Here is a 17,287-nt window from a genome sequence, read left to right as displayed (position 1 = left end):
TCCTGATATGTAAATGGAAAGTCTTGGTGCTGATATGTAAATGGAAAGTCTTGGTGCTGATATGTAAATGGAAAGTCTTGGTCTTGATATGTAAATGGAAAGTCTTGGTCTTGATATGTAAATGGAAAGTCTTGGTATTGATATATAAATGGAAAGTCTTGGTATTGATATGTATATGGAAAGTCTTGGTCATGATATGTAAATGGAAAGTCTTGGTGCTGATATGTAAATGGAAAGTCTTGGTCATGATATGTAAATGGAAAGTCTTGGTATTGATATATAAATGGAAAGTCTTGGTATTGATATGTAAATGGAAAGTCTTGGTATTGATATATAAATGGAAAGTCTTGGTATTGATATGTAAATGGAAAGTCTTGGTCATGATATGTAAATGGAAAGTCTTGGTATTGATATGTAAATGGAAAGACTTGGTCTTGATATGTAAATGGAAAGTCTAAATGGAAAGTCTTGGTATTGATATGTAAATGGAAAGTCTTGGTCTTGATATGTAAATGGAAAGTCTTGGTCCTGATATGTAAATGGAAAGTCTTGGTCCTGATATGTAAATGGAAAGTCTTGGTATTGATATGTATATGGAAAGTCTTGGTCTTGATATGTAAATGGAAAGTCTTGGTCCTGATATGTAAATGGAAAGTCTTGGTCCTGATATGTAAATGGAAAGTCTTGGTCCTGATATATAAATGGAAAGTCTTGGTCCTGATATATAAATGGAAAGTCTTGGTCCTGATATATAAATGGAGAGTCTTGGTCTTGATATGTAAATGGAAAGTCTTGGTCTTGATATGTAAATGGAAAGTCTTGGTCTTGCTTGCGATATCATTGTGAAACATGGATAACACTTATCAGGTAGTGATAACATGGTGTCAGCATCATCTTCAACGTCAAGATACTATGTTAGTGTTTTGCATTCCACTTTTTGCAAATAAGATTATGGGGATACATCATGTTCAGTGCGTAAAGTCTGTCTTTTATGTAAAGTCCTAAAATGGCAGACTTGGTAACAATAGTGCAAAAGTCCTAAGATGGTAGACTTGGTAACAATAAAGTACAAAGTCCCAAGATGGCAGACTTGGTAACAATTTAGTGCAAACATACAGAGATGACAGACTTGGTAACAATACAGTGCAAAAGTACCAAGATGGCAGACTTGGTAAAAGTAGAGTGCAAATGTCCCAAGAGGGCAGACTTGGTAACAGCAGAATGCAGAAGGCCTTATTATTTAAGAAGTTTGATAGTGAACTAGTTGACAATGGTCTTCATAAATGGTCTTTTATCATTTGATATGAAAGAAAAAAATTGATAAATTATCATTAACAATTTATTTTCAATCGGGCCATTTTATATAGGGACCAATTTAATGCCAGCTGAAAATGATTCAAGGTCCCCATTTCATCTTCCTGAGGTTGATGTATGAGTGATTAAACAGAGTTTACAACAACAGCTAAGCAATATTTATAGATATAATCCTGCATTTGTGTACTTATGTCAGCACATGTTCATAATCTGCTTCAACATTTATGGATATAGTACTGCCTTTGTGTACTTATGTCAGCACTTGTACACAACCTGCTTCAACATACATGGATATAGTACTGCCTTTGTGTACTTACGTCAGCACTTGTACACAACCTGCTTTAAGATATATGGATACAGTACTGCCTTTGTGTACTTATGTCAGCACTTGTACACAACCTGCTTCAACATATATGGATACAGTACTGCCTTTGAGTACTTATGTCAGCACATGTACACAACCTGCTTTAACATTTATGGTTATAGTACTGCCTTTTGTGTACTTATGTCAGCACTTGTACACAACCTGCTTTAACACTTATGTATATAATACTGCCTTTGTGTACTTATGTCAGCACTTGTACACAACCTGCTTCAACATATATGGATATAGTACTGCCTTTGTGTACTTAGATCAGCACTTGTACACAACCTGCTTTAACACTTATGTATATAATACTGCCTTTGTGTACTTACGTCAGCACTTGTACACAACCTGCTTCAACATATATGGATATAGTACTGCCTTTGTGTACTTATGTAAGCACTTGTACACAACCTGCTTTAACATTTATGGATATAGTACTGCCTTTGTGTACTTGTGTCAGCACTTGTACACAACCTGCTTTAACACTTATGTATATAATACTGCCTTTGTGTACTTGCATCAGCACTTGTACACAACCTGCTTCAACATGTATGGATATAGTACTGCCTTTGTGTACTTATGTCAGCACATGTACACAACCTGCTTTAACATCTATGGTTATAGTAATGCCTTTGTGTACTTACATCAACACTTGGTCACCAATTGATTCAGTACAGCAAGCATTATAATTTGGATTTCACTCAATATTTTCATCTCTGACTCAGTGAAGCATTTTTTTGTTTAAATTGTATCCATGGTACAAATCAAATATTATTAATTATTTGACATGATGTAAACGCTTTCTAAAATCAAGCAGGCAAGTTTGGATAGATTTGAATCTTACATTTTTTAGTTAGAATTACATGGTCCAACAACATGCTTCAGATTTTACAGAAGTTAATGAAAAAAGCATAATTTCTATTTATCAGTTATGTATGTAAAAATGGTAATGTACATCAGCTTCAGCAACATTTAAGATTGTTATGTTTTAACTCCATTTCTCACCTCATTATATCATAAGGCATGCCAGTCTTTCAGAAGGCTTGAAAAGTAATTTCTTGACATAATTTATCTAGACTTTTACTTCGCTCATGTTTTCTGATTTGATTTGGTTATTGAAATCATCAGCTGAAAATAGTCGTGATATACCATTATGATAATACATTCATGTGCGCACTCCATCTCCAGCTTGTTGCTATAGAGTCATATGTACATGTCAAAATGGGTGAGCTTCACTACTCCAATACATTATATCATTATTGTCATTTCTATGATTTTCCTTTAGACCATATGTTTGCTCCCTTTACAGTTGACTGCAGCCAAAATAAAATTGTGTGACATTGCTTAGGGCTTATTAAGAGAAATACTTTTACTTGAATTTATTTTTTTTGAAAACTGTTGTCCTAAACGCTCTTAATTTTCTGCATCCATCCAGTTTTAAAAAATATGAATTATATGAATTCCATGAACAATGTATAGATGAATGATTGTTGTTGTTGTTGTTGTTGTAGGGTTTAACGCCATTTTTCAGCACATGATAGGCTATACATGGTGGCCAGTATTAATGGTGGAGGAAGAACCCATAAAAACCCGGAAAGAACCACCGACCCACGAGAAGCTACCGGCAAGCTTTCTCACATATCCACATTAGCCGAATCCGAGACTCGAACTCGCGCAGACAGAGGTGAGATGGCAGTGATCCGTAACGGAGAGCGCTTTAGACCACTCAGCCACTCGGGGCCCCATAGATGAATGAAATCAATATTGTATGTACTCATGCACGAGTCATGTCCAATGGCGTACCAAAATAGACTATAATTTACTGTTATATAATGTGTCAGGAGATTAGGATGTTTGTTGTTTATTTTACTGATTAGTCCAACAAACTGCATAAATACAGATCTGATGATACAAATTATGCAATAATAACAATAATAATAATAATATTCCCTGAAATAAGTGTTTCCAATTGGATGACCGCCTCTGTTTCTTATTGCCAACTCTTGCACTTTTTCCTCTATGTTGAAAAATAAAATCACATTAAACATAAATAATGTTTAAAAAATACAAAAAAAACAACCCACCTATCCTAATTTTAAAACCAGTGCAATAGGAAACATTATTTTTTGTGTGCCTAATGACTTTATTTAAAGAGAGTAACACAATTAGCCAAAGAACTAATCTACCTTGGAGACCTCACACAAAGGAAATATATATATATATATATATATATATATATATATATATATATATATATTCACACACACACACACTCATGCATACATATGAATAACAGTTTTAAACTGTAATATTTTATACTATGATGTCCTATTACTGCATTGTGCCTATTCCTGAGGCATTTGAGCATTTCTGAGAACCACTGACATCATGCAAACAGACTGATACAGAGGCTGCCTTCCTTACATTGTGAACACATTTGATTTAATGCTGCCTTCCTTACATTGTGAACACATTTGATTTAATGCTGTTATGAAATTTTCCTATGTTCAAGTGAAATTTTGGATAGCATTGGTAGACTTTCTTTTGGGTATGTTTTCTAATTACTAACATGGTAATATGACATACTGGCCTAAATAATATTCCCTTTTTACAGTTTTTTGATTGCATATCAGAAATTCAATTAAAATTAATTCAATTAAAACTTACCAATTATTTTGAAGCCATTTCTTTTGTGTGCATGCTTAGAATATGTAATCAGGTGAGAAATTATTGGATTAAAATGTTGGCCACCACTTGTGGTGAATACTGTATATACTCGCTTATACATAAAGCCCAACTGCAAGCTGCACAAACCCAGACCTGCCAATGCATAATGGACCAGAAGATTAGGGTCAGTGATATTTGCAGTTGGACCCAACTAATAAGTATACATAGTAATGAATCAGAATCAAATAACTGACCATTAAATGTTAAATATCCTTAAATAAATGTTTAAACATTTACAGAAGATTTATTTTTCCCCAGTAAATAGGATGTTTCACCTTTTCAGTATTGATAAGCAGATAAAACTTGGAATAACATCGTGTTAGACCATTTTTGTGCATTTTAATGGTATCATCATCTTTTCAATAATTGAATCAGTTTGGTAAATTAGTCCTATCTCTACTGTTTTGGGCTACAATTCCATGAAAATTCAGAAATGTATTTATTTTTTTAGAAAGAGTTCAGGTGCAGTAGGTGTTCTACAGTTTTAACACTCACACACTTTCCAGCATGCTATGGTATTTTATTTTATTCTGGATATTTCAACACAAGACCTTTTGAGGATGTATACCCAAGTCTAACTGCAAACAACATAGACCCTGATCTGCCATTGCATAACACACTGGCAGATCAGGGTCCGTGTTGCTTATTCTACTGATCACTCATAACAAACTGACCCAGATCTGCTGGTGCATTATGTGATGGTAGATCTGGGTCTGTGCACTTAGAAGTTGGATTGAACTTATATGCAAATGTATACGACAATAGTCCAATTCTCTACATGCTATTGACAACATTATGACCAGTACACCTTCCCTAGGTGTGATTAGGTTTTGGTATGAACACATATCTACAACATTATGACAAGTACACCTTCCTTAGGTGTGACTAGGTTTTGGTATGAACACATATCTAGATAATTGAGCAAGTTTATTTTATATTTCTGTGGCCACTTGAAGCTATTTACAAAAATTTTATCAAGAAAACCCTGTCACATGTTCAAAAATATATCTTTTTAATGTGTCTAGAGCCCTTGCTATGTTGCTGAATCTGGTTTCTTTACTTAGAATCTTAGATAAAGTTGCAGATGCCAGCTTGATCTGTTGCTGTCAAAAACAAGATATGAAATACTTGCTGATGCCAAGTTTACTTGAATGAGTACATCAATTTTAATAATCTTTTTGTGATAAGTATCACTGTATCTCACCATCGATACTCGCTTGTAAGTCACGTCAATCAACAAAGATCCAGAACCAGGGCTTTCCATTAGATTTAAAGTTAGATGGTGAGTTGCCAAATTAGGTGGATGTTGGGGGATCTCCCCGAATGGGGTTACAGGTTTGTCTTTTTTTAAGTAGCTGGGTGAGGCGTTAAAGTAGCCTGGTAATCACCTGGCTCCCGGGTGATATGGAAAGCCCTGCAGACCTGCCTGTGCATAAAGGACTTGCAAATCAGGATCTATGTCCTTTGTACTACTGATACTCCTAACAGTCTATTTAGACCCAGACCTGCCTGTGCATAAAGGACTTGCAAATCAGGATCTATGTCCTTTATACTACTGATACTCCTAACAGTCTATTCAGACCCAGACCTGCCTGTGCATAAAGGACTTGCAAATCAGGATCTATGTCCTTTGTACTACTGATACTCCTAACAGTCTATTCAGACCCAGACCTGCCTGTGTATAAAGGACTTGCAAATCAGGATCTATGTCCTTTGTACTACTGATACTCCTAACAGTCTATTCAGACCCAGACCTGCCTGTGCATAAAGGACTTGCAAATCAGGATCTATGTCCTTTGTGCTACTGATACTCCTAACAGTCTATTCAGACCCAGACCTGCCTGTGCATTATGATGAAAGCTATCGTAGTATTTTGATCTTGGTTGCTTAATTGTGTGTTATTGTCAGCATAAAAAATCTGAATCACGACTCGGTGCTTTGCATCTCATGATTTTCTCATGTTGACAACTCAGCATGATCTGGCAATAAAAATGATGGAATTACTACGATAGTACTATGTATCTGTACATAGAGGATGGGCTTTTATAATAGTCAGACAAAAGTATCATTTGTAATTATTTGCCCAAATTTTGTACAAGTGGGTGTTGGGCTTATCAACAGGTAAATATGGTATCATTGGCTGCATACTCGATGGATTTATATCATTACTCATAGTGTTCTGATGTTTCTTCTTTAACAACCTAGCAGCACGCCGATTTGTGATATGACTAAAATCCATTCTATTATTTTTTATATGCTTAAATATGTACATATTAATCTTTTGCTCTGCCTTGCCTAGTTTTGTCATTTATGCAGGTATCTCTCTATAATCATCCATGCCTGCTCGAGAAGTATTCATTTTGTCCCCTCCCACTTTATCGGAGGACTTTAAAGTGGATCTATCCATCCATCTTTCCTTACATCTTCCCTTCATAAATTGTTTCTGCATAATTATATTTGGATTCTAATCAGATTTGGTATGTATCTTGATGTTGATGAGTCTTTAGGTAAATTGGATTGTCAGAATTCTACATTATCATTTGGCAGAGTTATAGCCCATGGTTGTCATGGTTTCTATACAATAACTTCACTTTAAATAGATTAAACTGAGTTTGATATTGATGGGGTCTTAACTGACTTCAACTGTCAGGCCAACATACTCTCATTTCCACACAACAACTACCTTAATTATTATTGGATTTTAACCAAATTTCTTGTGCAGTTGGATATTGATGGGGCCTTTGCAGACTTTGATTGTTCATGTTCATTGTCATCAAGTGGCTGAGTTACAATCATGCACCATAAATCCATTGTTTTGATCTGAACCAAATCTGGCATGTTGCTTAATATTGACTTCAGATGCAGGAGGTTATGGGTTCAAACACTGACTGAGTCATACGAAGGACTTATAAAAATGGTACTAGCAGCTGCCTCGCTTGGCTCAGCTTTAGGAGGTTAGTGTTAGGGCTTGTTGGCCTGGTGTCAGGATCATGTGACTGGGTGGGATATGATGCTACATATCTGTGGCATGATGCCCCATTGCTAGACATCACTATAAACTGCCACACTACAGACATCATAGCGATATGACTGAATTTTTTTTTAGCTACGTTAAAAATCCAAATCTCTCTCACACACACACACATAGACAGACTGTCTTAATACTGATGGTTATATTGACAGCATTTTGTCATCTTTTGCTGGAGTTGTAGCTCCTGATTGTTAGATCCACACAGTTTTGTTTTTACAGAGTAAATCCATTAATTAATTTTACATTTCAGCTAAATTTGGCATACAGCTTGATTTTCATGAGACTCTGAGTTTGATTTTCAGTATTCATGTTATCATTGTTCCATCAGTATAAATGATGCAGACGACATATAATGTTAATAAGCTATCTCAGCCAAAGATCCTATCAATTTCAGTCTGTCTACCAAATTTGGATGAAATCCAGTCATTAATAAAGCAGTTGTTGTGCAGTGATTAAGTGTGTGCAATGGGGGATTCTGTCAGTAGCTTTTTTTGACCTCTGTTTCCCCCTTCCCACATTTATTTCTGCACAAAAACACCTTTATTTGGCCACTTTATTTGCATATGAAATGATGGAATGCCATAGTATCTGTTCAGTTCTCCCTTTCTTGAAAGGTCACCGCTTCTGGCAAAATATTGTGGTTTGTCAAGACAGGTGGTCTCCCATTGCGGGTAAAAATACTATAAAATCATGAGTTCTTTAAGAACCTGGTCTCTCAAGACAGTTGGTCTCATTGCAGTGGTCTTTCATGACAGGTTTTGTTATATTGCACTTCGTTAAGATGTGAGTTCAGATATAACATGGTACCATAATGGACCTTATAACCATAATTAACCATTGTATTTTAAATGGTCTGTCAATTATGGGTTTTGAAAAAGGCAACATGAAACTTCATTGTATATCTTTTTTTCTTTTTAAAATATTCTTTTTAAAGTATTATTATCTGACATTTTTTTATTGTTCCCATTACACCATAATTTAGTAAATATGCAATCCTCATTATACCACAGTTCTCACTACTCAGCATTGACCACTAATACCATATTGCAACAAGGGAGAGCTGTACTATTACCATAAATCTCCATAGTCCATTTTTCTTGCCACTATTTCTTGATTGAACATTAAATTACTTCCGTGCTAAACAATCACCCATGCAATGAGAGTTTTGTATACAGCATTAGCCACTATGCGCTTTAGGTGTTTCTTTTTAAAATTCTCTAAAACATTTGGTATTTCACTGATTCCAGATTTCCGGATTGATTGTTGTTTCTTTTTTTTTCTGATGGAAATTAGAGAACCACTATCTTTGCATTATCCTGAACTTAAAAGTTCACATCAAATTTCATAACTTGACATTCTTGTTCAACTTGTGTTAATTAGGATGGTACTGAGACTCCTGTGGCACTCAATGACATCATGAAGGTGAAGAATGTTCCGAAGAACAGCACCCTGACATGTTCCAAGGCAGAGAAGAAAGAATCTGGAGACTATGTTGTTGTGGTCGAAAACAAACATGGCTCCGACTCAGCCACAATTGAAGTCGTTGTTTTAGGTATGTGTTTAGCATGATTATAAAGTATTTGTTCATTCCTTCCTCATCATCATGGTGCAGTAAAACCTGCCCTTATGGTCACCATGATATTGTGGTAACTCATTTTAATCCAGGAATAGATAATGGACTAAAACCGTAAGTGTGATCTGCTTATGATATAGCACAAGATGTATCAATTTTCATTAAATAGAAACAAGGCTTGCTAAGATACCGATCAAAGGTACATACTATACATATATTTTATTTATATCATATACAAATACACATACTTACATTTCCATGGAGTTGAGGTCGACTACAAGAAGCTGTGTATTGACAAAGAGAGTTAACTCTTCACATCTCTACTGAATGTCTCACAAAATGTAGTTTGGCAGCTATTGCAGTACAGTCTTGTTTGAAATTATGTTGCTTCTTGTTCTAGAAAGCCAAATAACAAACAGGAGGTAATTCAAACACTTCGTGTTATTTACAGTTGGTCCAATTCATTATTATGCTTGACTTGCCATTGCTTACTGAGCATATGATTTTGTTTTTTTTAACCCTTTACGTCATGTAAGCCCGTCATCTCCTCTGGATAGGCTTTTGCAGCTTTGTATCGTTGGCAGGGTTCCCACAATCCTGGAAACAAATGTTGTGAAACATAATGGAAAAGTCATACCAAATGATTTTTAATGGAAAAGTCATGCAAGATAGCCAAAAATTCAAAATCTCTCTTTATCTGCTTTTCAGTCTGTAGTGTTAAAGTGGGGAGATCAGTTTGACATAAAGGAAGAAGTTGATTATGTGGTTATCTTTCGTTTCATGTTAATCAATATTTTCATTCTTTCCTGTGTACAAATCACATTTGTCACTGGTCTGTTATATATATATATATATATATATATATATATATATTGTTTTATCAGGTCCACCAAACCGACCACGTGGTCCATTAGAAGCCAAGGAGATTACTAAGGATAGTTGCACTGTTACTTGGACACCACCTGAAGGAGATAAAGATGTCACGTAAGCCAGTTATTACATGTATATTTTTTAAACTCCACAATAAGATGCTGCTGTTATTCCAGTGAGATGTTTTTATCTTCTGGACAAAATTATTCCCTTTAATTCAGAAATTTTTTCTCTAAATAAATTAAATAATGTTTTTACAAACCTACCAAGTAGCTAGCTGTTGAAAAAAAGGGGGGATATTGAGATCACTTTCTTTGCAAACTAAGCATTTCCACTAAACTCTTAATGTTTTTGGAATCTCTTTTTGTGGCAGCCTCTGTCACTGTTTGTGAAACTTGGTTTATCAGACCATTTTTCCATTAAGTTTATTCCAGTACATACTACTTTGGTGGCCTCTGTGGTTAGAGCATCTGCCTTAGATTTGGGAGGTTGTGGGTTCAAACCATGACCAAGTCAGACTTATAAAAATGGTACTAGAGCCGCCTTGCTTGGCACTTAGCATTAAGAAGTTAGTGTTAGGACTAGTGTCAGGATAATGAGACTGGGTGGGACATGATGCTACATGTTTGCGGCATGATGCCACAGTGCTAGACATCACTATAAACTACCACACTGAAGACATTGGAGTGACACGAGTAAAATTGTTAAAGCTATGCTAATTTTCCAAATCATACACACACACACTGTTACAGTACAGCAACTGGAGTTCTGCCTAACAGTCACTTTTCCGACTTCACAGCAATTGCGCTTGAGGGTGCAAAGAAGCCTATTCCAATATGGGATTGCAAGTATAAAGGTCAAAGGGCTTGCATGTATAAAGGTCAATGGACTTGCACATGTAAAGGTCAAAGTAGTAACAACAGGAATGGTTGCATGCAGAAATTTTAGTTGTACGTTACCTACAGACCCTAAAATGGGCCATTTTTTTACAAGTCAAATAAACAATGAACACAAATGAAATGATGAATGCATTTTAAAGGAAACTGAGTATTATGCAAATACAGGTAATAGAATGCATAATAATGAATTTTAAATGAAACTGAAATGAAATGCAAATTCATTTCATGAATGGATTTGAAATCTCTTTACCTGTATTTTGGCTGATGCTAAATTTCTATGGTTTAATGCCATTTGCATGATAATTTTTAATCAAATTCTGTATATTGACAGTTTTTCTTTACTTTCAAGCTGTGACATGATCCAGCAACCATTATAAATGCAATGAAATATCACCTGTAGCTGTATTGGTAAGCAATGGAATATGAAATAAAATTTGCTGACATTTACGCCATGACTTTATTTGTACATTTATTGAATTTGGATGTAATTGTTATTTATGTTAACTACAATGCTGTCTTTTGAATGGTATGCATTTTTTATTTTATTATAGCACACTTTTTATGAGTCATAGTATGAAAGCAGTGGTTCATTCAATTAAATACTATTAAAAATTAAATTCTGACCGTTAAATGCATTCTAAATGAATGAAAATGAACAGAAATGATAAATGGGAACAATAAATACAAAATCAGAATACATTTCTGAGAATGTTAACGAAAATCGATGCAAATTTGAATGGAATACATGTAAAATGAGTGCCAGTGAAATACACATGAAATACAGATTTGGTAATATTGCCTGTTTCATAGTCTGCACCTCAGTCAAACTTCACAGGTTGTTATGAGTACAGATTAGTACATTAATGTGTTAAGGAGTTAATCATTACATATTGCTTGCTTCTTTTTGATCCCATGTAACTCATTTTCAAGTCTGTATGATGCAACAAGGAATGAACATACAACTTCAGCTCTCTTTATAATGCAGGGGTCCATTGATGCCAACCACATTATACTTAGAATTGTGATATTTATGAAACCATGATATATTGAGAATAGTATAATATACAGAACTTTAGTACTGCAGGAACCCATACCAAATTTGTTAAATAATGGTGTTTTTAAAAGGAAATAAAGACTTAGTTTCATTTTGTTTTCTTTTGCCCCTATTGCTATACATTGATATAATTTTGGCCATGAGGTCCATAGTAGTAGTAGTACTATATTATATCCAGAATCATGTTATAATGAGGCATGATATAACGGGAAAAAGTCATACATAGTTTGAGACTTTTTCATACAGAAGAGGGTCCTTTATATTAAGCAAGGGGTATATTTGCATTTGCTTAATCTTATTACCATTATTTAAAAGTTATTTCATGCAGTTTAATGTAAAAGGCCTTATAATAGTTGCAGAAATTTAAAATTTAGTTTTCTGAAGAATAATTTTAATGTGCATGTGGTTCGAGTCAGAATTACTGCAGCGATATATAATTCAGTGGCTGCTGCCATGCTGTTCATTAATGGAAGTGTGATGGGATAGATATAATGAATAATCTGAAATGTTATAACCCTGTCTATAATTGAATTACATATAGATGAATGAACCTTCAGAAATCAAAGGAAAAAACATGGAAGTTTGTAAGAATCTGCTTTTAATTGTTAGAAGTAATTAATAGCTTTTAAGCGGTTTCAAGACTTGAGATATGCTTAGTAGTAGGACACTATGGCTTTGTACATGCACTTTTGTGTCTTTGTATAAAATAAAATCTTGAGAATCTTTAACAAATGGGAAGTTATGATAAAACCATTAAATTGGGAATCGTTATTAAAACATGGGAATTAGGGATTATTATTATATTTATGGGTTCAAATAAGACCCAAACTAAATTATGTCCAGGCTGTAAAAGTTCAGAAGTCATGTAAAGAAGGGAACGGTTTCAGTGCAGTTGGTTGAGTCTTTCTTTGCAGACCTCCACCAAATGTTACAGAAGAGTTGCCTTTGAGGGTACAGGAAGCTTAAGATTTGTGGGTGGGTGATAGCAAGATCACATTAAGCTGAAACAGACAATAGGCTTTATTGCAATAGCTTCACTTTTAGAGTCATATCTGCATCATTGGTAGCCATGTTGCACATGGAAATTGTAATTCTGAGATTTCTTGATATCACGTGATAAATTTCATTCAGATGCACTGTTAAGGCAATATTGTATAGCATTTGTTATAGGCTCTCTTTGTTAGATTGGTTTTCTGATTTTAGTGGCTACCGTGTGGAGAAGTGTGACATGCAGAAAGGACGCTGGGAACCAATCAAAACTGTCACTGGCAATGAGTGCAAAGTGCCAAAGCTTCAGGAGGGTCACGAGTATAAATTCCGTGTCATTGCTGAAAATGCCAATGGTGAAAGTGAACCTTTGGAGATGTTTAGGCCCATTTTGGCCAAAAATCCATATGGTAAGCTCTAAAATATAATTACCTCAAAAATTTGATGTTTCATTTCATTGTTGACAACAAGATATTAACTGAACTATTCATTGATGATGAACTGAAGGATTAAAGCCCATCCTTGAATGAAATAGATTCCTATTTCCAACTGAATCACACTACAGCCAAGAGTGAAATGGTGCCATGCATGCCATGTGATTGCATCTTTTTTCAGAAATGGGGATTTTTGTAATATGATCACACATGTTTTAATTTTGTTTAAAGAAATGATTGCAGATTATAGGTTTTAATAATTTGTATGTACTTGTAATATTATTGTCTTTTGGTTAGATGTGATTGGCTTGGCTATTTTATGTTATTATCACAAAATGTGTGATGTAAGAAAACAACCTTGACCTTATGTAGCACATTGCATTGTCCAACTTTGCATTGTCCAATGTATTTTGGATCATAGTTTATTTAAAAATAGCTAAATATTCAATCACAGAAGGTTTATATGATGTTTCTTATGAATTCTATATTTTCCATAATGTATGTGCCAAATGAATTATGAATACGGCGAATCTAATTAAGAGGTACTGCCTAGATACCACAATGTCCGCCATTATTACCTTTCTGCCCACTGGCAGGTTCACTTATGGCTCCAGGCTGATATTACGAGGAATATAGTACAAGCACAGCAATGAAAATTTTCACTAAAATACTTTTGAAAATGTTTTCACCAAGTATGCTGATTAAATACATATTGGTGTTTTAAGTGTCAAAGCACAGGATGCTGTTAAAACAAAGAAACTTGTTCTTTGAAACTTGTTTTCATCACAAAATGGTGACAAATAATAACTTGCAGAAATCTGGCAGTGATAACAAATGCTAACTTGCAGTGGAAATGATTAGCGGCTCTTCCAGCAATGCAAGAAAAAATTTCTTCAAGATGATTTATTTATTTTTATTGGGAGCAAGAATATGATGTCATGAACGTCACATGGGAGGCACACATGGGGGGAGTTTATATTTGTATATGGAAAGCAAAGGGTTAAGTTTTACGTTGATAACCCCCTTGACAATGCCTATACACTATGTGACATAAAGCACCTCAACCTCACATATTAATAAAGTTTTATCGTTGCAATATAATAAACCTTAGTTACGATAATCTGATAATATTTTGAATGCCGAATAATAAATTGTTCCCCATCTTTGCTAGCCAAGGTTCCAATATGTTAACCCTATCTACACCTTGGTGGATTGAACAGAAATTTGAATACTTCGGGACTGTGAATTTTATTGGATGCAGCGATATGCCACCACATCCAATCAAAATCAGTTTGTTCAAATCTGAACACTGTTCCTATATGATCGAGACAAGGTGAGCACACAGCTGGATAGGACTGGTAAATAAGCAATTTTCCACTGTCAGTCCATGTTTGTACAAATGCATCCTTTCACATGCACCTTTAGTAACTTCTCTCTGGTACTTTGGCACAATTTTAATGTTAAACTTACAAAATATCATTTAAGTCAATTGCCTAAACCATTTTCTGCCAAAATACAATAAAATACTGTAACACACTATCAGTTAGCTGGCATTACATACTAAGGGAGATAATTCATTAACTCCAATATAAGTCACTTGGACAAAGCACTGAAATACCTGTTCGATCTGCCAAGGTGTAGATAGGGTTAACACACATCAGAACCTTGGCTATTGTTCCCATTCTTGTGTAATTTTTATGCAAGTCAGAATAATGGAATTCAGGTTAACTAGGCTAAGATTGTGCTTAATTCATTAACCGCAGAGATTCTTGTCATTTTTGCCTGAAATGGAGGTAGGAAATGCATTTTTGGGGTTACTTTTGAATACATCCAAATACATCTGCTTCCAAGAGATTTTTGTTTAGCCAGATGACTAGTTGTGTTAAAAATGTTTTGGTCTGACTGTTTCACTTGCACATGTGTAGAAGAGTAAAAATTTGAGTCTTTTTGTGTTGTTGCTTTTTGGACCCATCATTTAGATGTCTTGGCTGATGTTTACTCCAAATCTCTAACTTATCCTACTGTTTGCGAAGGTTCATCTGTCCTTGTGCTATTTGGACCAATCTGCTGTAGAGTTGAGGTCAAAAGGTTTAAAATCAGAATGCAAACTCCGGTTCCGACAACTGGTAATTTTGACCTAAACAAATATTATCTCATAAATTATGTTTTTCCCTCCATATTTTGTAATGCTAGTAGAATTTCTACAATATTTGGTATTGTAGACCTTAATTTGTCTACTTTCCTGTAATATCAACAATAATAATAATAATAATAATGACTTTATTTAAAGAGAGTAACACAATTAAATTAAAGAACTAATGTACCTTGAGGCCCTCATCAAAGGAACTTGTTTATATACAAATGCACACATATACACACATGCACACATGCATACCTATACATAGTAGCATTTACATGTATCGACACAATATATTTACTTTCTTCCCTTTCACTAGATGGATACTTGTCCATACATATTGAACCCACTTAATCAATATACATGCAATATGCATTTAGTGAGACAGTAGATTAGTAGTATATTTAATGATGCCCAGAGGCATTTATTAATACAAATACAGTTGTTATCACCCACTTTGTTGCATCTTAAACGATGTTGATGATGCAGAGCTTGGAATAGGGTGCATCCTCATGACGCGTAAATGTGGCACATGGGGTTAATGAGTTAATATCATGCAAAGAGTACACAGTAAGTGAAAGAAAAAGGTGTATTCCAATGAAGTGTTGAAATGTGCAAATTTCAGATGAGCCCTATCCACCAGGACAGCCACAGGCTGCAGAACAAGATCGTGATCACATTAAGATCAAATGGGAACCACCAGAGAATGATGGAGGGGCTCCAATCACAGGATACGAGGTAGAAAGGAAGGAACCTAAGAGTAATAGGTGGATGAAAATCACAAAGGCACCTGTACAGGTGGGTACAAGATTAAAAGAAACTAGAGATTTTGATAGGAAAGAAGAACCATAAACATGTATGCGTAGCAAAATACAAAGGTTTCCAAACACATGCAACCTTTTCTGATCCATTTGTTAGTAAAATTAGCCATGGAATAGTTATAATTCATGTACTTGTGCACCTGAGTTTTCATATCAGGCCCACTTATAGTTTAAAGAACTCATCTTTGATTAAGTACTCATAGAATGTTATAATTTCTAAGCCTTATGGGTTGTTATGTGCATTTGATAGAATGTGTTAGACTTAATATTTTCTAGAATAAATTAGTCATAATAGGCAATAAAATCAGCATATTATCTTTAAAATGACTTTACAACAGCTTTAGGAGGAACAAAGTTTAATGCATAATGATGAGAAGTTTTATGCAAGTGGGTCCAGGTGCACACAATCCCGAGAGATCTTTCATTCCTTGAAACTTGACAGTTTATGGTGATGGACGTTGCCGAATGCAAATCCATTGTATTAAAATTGCTTATTTGTTTATGATCTTTATTTTCTTATACCCCCACCTATATAGAGGCTGTAATAATCCTGGTGTCAGGCTGGCTGGTCAGCACACATTGCACAAATCCTGTTTTGATTGATTAGCATACAGCTTAGTAAATAGTTTGGTCATCACCTGCAATTTTTGTTGGAGTTATTGGTCTTTTTGTCATCTAACGATGTGTGACACAATCTCGATAGCACAAGTAGTCCCACAGTTTTTGATGTATTGCCATAAAACTTTAAATAAATAAATATTTTGGTCACGATTTGAAGTTATGAATAGCAACAAATTAGTTTGATCCCACAAGTTTTATGGAACACTTAAAGTCAATAAAGTTTGTTACATATTATGGTCATCATCAGAAGATACCGATGTTGACAAATTATTGTACTCCTACTATTTACAGAAGTTGACAAATATTTACAGAAGTTGACAAGTTATTGTACTTCTGCTATTTACAGAAGTTGACAAATATTTACAGAACTTGACAAATTATTGTACTCCTACTATTTACAGATGTTGACAAATTATTGTACTCCTATTTACAGAAATTGACAAATGTACTCC

At 34.7% G+C, this 17,287-nt stretch overlaps 1 protein-coding gene across 19 annotated transcripts in view; it reads left to right on the top strand.

Annotated features, from left to right (window-relative positions):
- LOC149785740 (twitchin-like) overlaps positions 1–17,287 on the top strand; it is a 469,207-nt gene that overhangs the window by 296,435 nt on the left and 155,485 nt on the right. For all 19 annotated transcript variants that reach the window (XR_016425447.1, XM_089979624.1, XM_089979627.1 and 16 more), the window contains 4 exons: positions 8,820–8,991; positions 9,897–9,996; positions 13,039–13,232; positions 16,019–16,191. Coding sequence is in view for 18 of the 19 variants with exons in the window: in XM_089979624.1 (XP_089835750.1) it covers positions 8,820–8,991; positions 9,897–9,996; positions 13,039–13,232; positions 16,019–16,191 (639 nt within the window). In the remaining variant the exon portion in view is untranslated. The remainder of the gene's footprint in view (positions 1–8,819; positions 8,992–9,896; positions 9,997–13,038; positions 13,233–16,018; positions 16,192–17,287) is intronic.

Source organism: Sinohyriopsis cumingii, chromosome 13 (assembly GCF_028554795.1).
Source record: "Sinohyriopsis cumingii isolate HCF-2022 chromosome 13, ASM2855479v2, whole genome shotgun sequence".
Lineage (NCBI taxonomy): Eukaryota > Metazoa > Mollusca > Bivalvia > Unionida > Unionidae > Sinohyriopsis > Sinohyriopsis cumingii.
This window is presented reverse-complemented; position numbering and strand designations above follow the sequence as displayed.